Source organism: Nematolebias whitei, chromosome 1 (assembly GCF_014905685.2).
Source record: "Nematolebias whitei isolate Nwh7 chromosome 1, NemWhi1, whole genome shotgun sequence".
Taxonomy (NCBI): Eukaryota; Metazoa; Chordata; class Actinopteri; order Cyprinodontiformes; family Rivulidae; genus Nematolebias; species Nematolebias whitei.
Genome location: NC_056498.1, coordinates 79,402,879 through 79,407,139, shown reverse-complemented (window position 1 = coordinate 79,407,139; position 4,261 = coordinate 79,402,879). Strand labels below are relative to the sequence as shown.

The 4,261-nt window shown below is 43.0% G+C and overlaps 1 protein-coding gene across 1 annotated transcript in view; it reads left to right on the top strand.

The window, feature by feature from the left end:
- Nucleotides 1-220: 220 nt before the first annotated feature.
- LOC119413682 (cullin-9) overlaps nucleotides 221-4,261 on the top strand; it is a 91,733-nt gene continuing 87,692 nt past the window's right edge. Inside the window, exon 1 of the mRNA XM_037680739.1 lies at nucleotides 221-366. Coding sequence (XP_037536667.1) covers nucleotides 243-366 — 124 coding nt within the window. The 5' untranslated portion in view covers nucleotides 221-242. The remainder of the gene's footprint in view (nucleotides 367-4,261) is intronic.

Sequence of the window (4,261 nt, the reverse complement as noted above, 5' to 3'; positions counted from 1 at the left end):
GCGAAACTGTTCAGTGATTTGTATTTAAATTGCTGCCATTGCTTTTAATTGTTAAGCACTTTGGTAACAGCTGCTGTTTTTAAATGTGCTTCATAAATAAATTTGACTTGACTTGCTGCATTTCCATGGTTCCGACCAGTAGTTCTGAACAGCAGGGGGCGCGCTGCTCTGTCTGCAGCTCAAAATCTCAACTGAAAACGTAGAAGAAGAAAAAGTCACGTGATTTTTGTTACAGTGCGCAAATGCGCATCAAGCGGTTCGAGTCTGTGGCGAAACGCGACCAAACTCACAAAACCAGGGTGGAAAACGGAAATTTGGAGCGGAAAAGCAAACGGCACGATCGGGTCAAGGTCTGCGACACGGCAGGTAAGGTGGGAAACCGGGACACGGGGCGGGAGTGTGCGTTAGCCGAGCCGCTGTGACACCGGGGCGGAGCGGCAGGCCCGTCGTAGCTCCCCGCGCTCACAGGCTCCTCCACCAAACTCCGCGTAAAAAACGGCTAAATGAAGACAAACGGGACCGTAAGAAACCACGAGTCAAACGATGGGAGGGTTTTGAGTTTTATTTGGAAATGTCTTGGCTTCCGTCTCAAACCGTTACTCGCACACCCACAGGCAGTCATCCAGACGGATCACGGTCCAGTTTCTGCTGGGGTTCTAGTAGATTCTCTAGTTTGAGTCAGAGCAGGTCAAATGCAACAAAATGAAAGTAGTGCCGAAGTTTCGCGACAATACCCGAGATTCGGACAGAAGTTTCGGAGAACACGCAAAGTTCAGCTGCTGCAGGTTTTGACCAATGAAACCAAATCTCTCTGTTCTTGAACCGAGTCCGATGGACTGGTCTCTGTCTTAACTAATCCAACAGCTGGTTAAGGAAGTGAAGACGTGGCTCTTAATAACGGGCGCACTGGCTGATTGAAGGAAAAATAAAACCGGAACCAATGACGTCAGATCACAGAAGACTAATTAAAGGAGCGCTGTTTTTTGTTGACCAGACCACATTAGACCTGGAACTAGCTAAGACCACATCACAAACTGGTCTGATCTGGACTAGATGATTCTTCACTCCAGGTCCTCGTGTATGAACGGTGTATATGCTCAAAAAGTTTGTGCACTCCAGGTTCCATGCACGGTGCCTCGGTTGGTAGAGCTGTTGCCTCTCAACGAGAAGTTCGTCGGATCAAATCCTGGCCGGGGGCCTTTCTGGGTGGATCGAACAAGGTCGTCAGGTCCTCTGGACGGATTATTCTTGTTGAAACGTTTCGTCTTTAATCCAAAAGACTTCAGTTTGAGGAGCTGCAACAAACTCAGTCTTATAAACTAATAGTCTGTCAGTTCCTAGTCCGTTCTAATAGTCGGTTGGACAAACTACTCACACTAGGACTAAGCCCCTTCCTGTGCAACTGGGTCCTGGATTTCTTAACCAACAGACCACAGTCTGTGAGGATCCACAACTTCTCCTCCTCCACCGTAATCTTCAGCACTGGCTCACTTCAGGGCTGCGTGTTGAGCCCCCTCCTGTTCACTCTGCTCACGTATGACTGTGCAGTGTGCACCTACCCATACAGCAGGGATGAAATACATCACAAACAATGATGAGTCCAGCTACAGGCGGAACACCTGGAGAGCTGGTGCAGGAAGAAATACCCCCACATCAATGTGAAGAAGATGAAGGGGATGATTGTGGCTTTCAAACGGAGCAAACACACCTACCCCCACCCACACATAGGAGGATTTGCAGTGGAAGTGGTCTCCAGCTACAAGTACTTGGGTGTGCACCTGAATGACAACCTCAGCTGGAGCAACAACACCACCAGCCTGATCAAGAAAGCTCATCAGAGACTCTACTTCCTCAGGCGGCTGAAACGAGCTGGTCTGGGAAGCTCAGTCCTCACCTCCTTCTACAGGTGTGCAGTGGAGAGCATCCTGTGCTCCAGCATCAGCGTGTGGCATGGAGGCTGCACAGCTGCAGAAAGAAAAGCTTTGCAGAGAGTGGTGAAGGCTGCACAGAAGATGTTGGAGTCAGTCTCCCCACCATCACAGACATCTACACCTCCAGATGCAGGAAGAGGGGCACCTGCATCTTGAAGGACCCCACTCACCCAGCACACACACTTTTTGCCTCGCTCCCCTCAGGAAGGAGGTTGAGGAGCATGAAGTGTAGAACCACAAGACTGAGGAATAGGAATGCGTGATATAAACGGTACACGGTAGAAACGATAAAAATTTAGCCTACGATAGAGATCTGTCTTCTACCAGCAAACCGCAGTAATGCTGTGTCTGAAGTAAAATCAGAGTTGTCAGTTTAATCGTTACTTTTGTTTGTTGAAAACTGTGCAAAAGTGGCGTTAGTCTTTTCTTCGAGAGCTAAGTGGCGAAGCTACAAGCTAACTACAGCCGGCTTGCCATAGTGTTGCCGTATTCTGACGCATGCGCAAAACGCTGTGTTCCGTCGAAAGGTTTTTTTTCGGTCGAAAGTTAAAGTAAGTGTTTGTCATCTTTAGAGAAACCTGCTCTCTGATCTATGAAAAGAACGCTGTGTTGTGTGATTTTACTGTGAGACCCTCTGGTCAAAGCCACAGTCTCATTTTGTGTCAGCCCTTCATTAAAGCAGAAGGAGTCGCCAACTAGAGGTTTGGAGGGTGAAATGTTTCAGTGTAAAATGCTGCTCTGTTGCTGTTCATTTATAAAGTGAGAAGACTGGAAACTGTTAAGAGTTAATAACATATTATTTTGTTTTTAAACATATGGCTAAAACTACATTTGATATCTTTTGCACTGTTTTGCACAAGCAAGAAGCCTAATACTTGATTTGTTTATTGTTTAAAAACTCTCTGGACCTAGTAGTGGAATTTTCTTAATTCAAAACATATGATGGCAAAAGAACACCCTATGCTTTTTTTTTTAAGCAAGTTTTGTACCAAAAACATATCACGATATATATCGTTATCGCCACCCTTCACAATACATATCGTGATATGAATTTTATGCCATGTCGCACATTCCTACTGAGGAACAGCTTCTACCCTGAGGCTGTTAGACTCATGAATCTCTAACCAGAATAATCACTGTAATGACACTTTAATTGGAGATTTGTCACTTTATTTGTGCTGCTGATTATCCATGCTGCTGATTTCTTGCCTTTTAAGCTGCTGTATTCATACCCATCTGCTTACAACAGACTCATGTTCAGGCTGCTGCTTAATACATTGTATTATATTATTACAGTTTAGTGTATATCTTAGATACTTGTATACTTTTTCTTTTTTATACTTTATAGTTTTGCTATTTTGGGGTGTAACTGGGACCTTGAGTACACAATTTTGTTGCACCTCATGTACCACATGAGAGGAGAATGACAATAAAGGACCTTGAACCTTATAAATAGCCCCTTCTCACAGTGGATCAAACTGTTTGTTGTTGACATCTAGAACTAGCTGTTCACATGATAAAGGAGGACCATCAGCCTAACAATGGATCATTAGCACACTGATGGCTGTTTACTATTCACAGAGGGTTGAGTGATACTAGCAACAACAGCATTGTAAGAGGGGACAGTTGAACATGGAGGCCTCCTCCCCTGTTTAATGATGGACAGTTTCTCTTCACAAAGATGGCCTCCTTAGAACATTTTTAAGGTACTGGTTTATATAAATTTTCAATACATTAAAAAGGCACGTTTTAACAGCAGTGTTCTCCTAACAACTAAAGTATTTCTAATAACATAATCTAGGGATGCACAGATCCACATTTAACTTACAATCCCAATATCTAAATCTGGATATCTGCTGATACGATACTATTCCAATATCATCATCATTATTGATTTCATATGAGTCTGTAATAATCTCCTCTCTACAGGCAAGTACAATTTGTACAAATACTGTATATGCATTCATGTCCAAAACGGCAGCTTGAGTTAAGTTTTATTAATGTTGGCTAAGTTTCAAAGTTAGAATTAGGGCTGCAACTAATGACCCTTTCCAATAATTGATTAATCGGCCGATCAATTTTTCGATTGATCGGGGGGGAAAAACTCAAATGTTTTAATTTCCACCTCTTTATTCCAAAATTTGACTGACAGCAAATCGCACAAAAACAGGTTGCTACTTGACTATTCTGTCAGTAAAAACCTAATAAGTTTGTCAAATAGCTTCAATAAAAAAAATAAATGTACACACGAGTGTGTGTGTGTATGTATATATATTTGTTTGTATGTATGTATGTATGTATATATGTATATATATATATATATTATATAT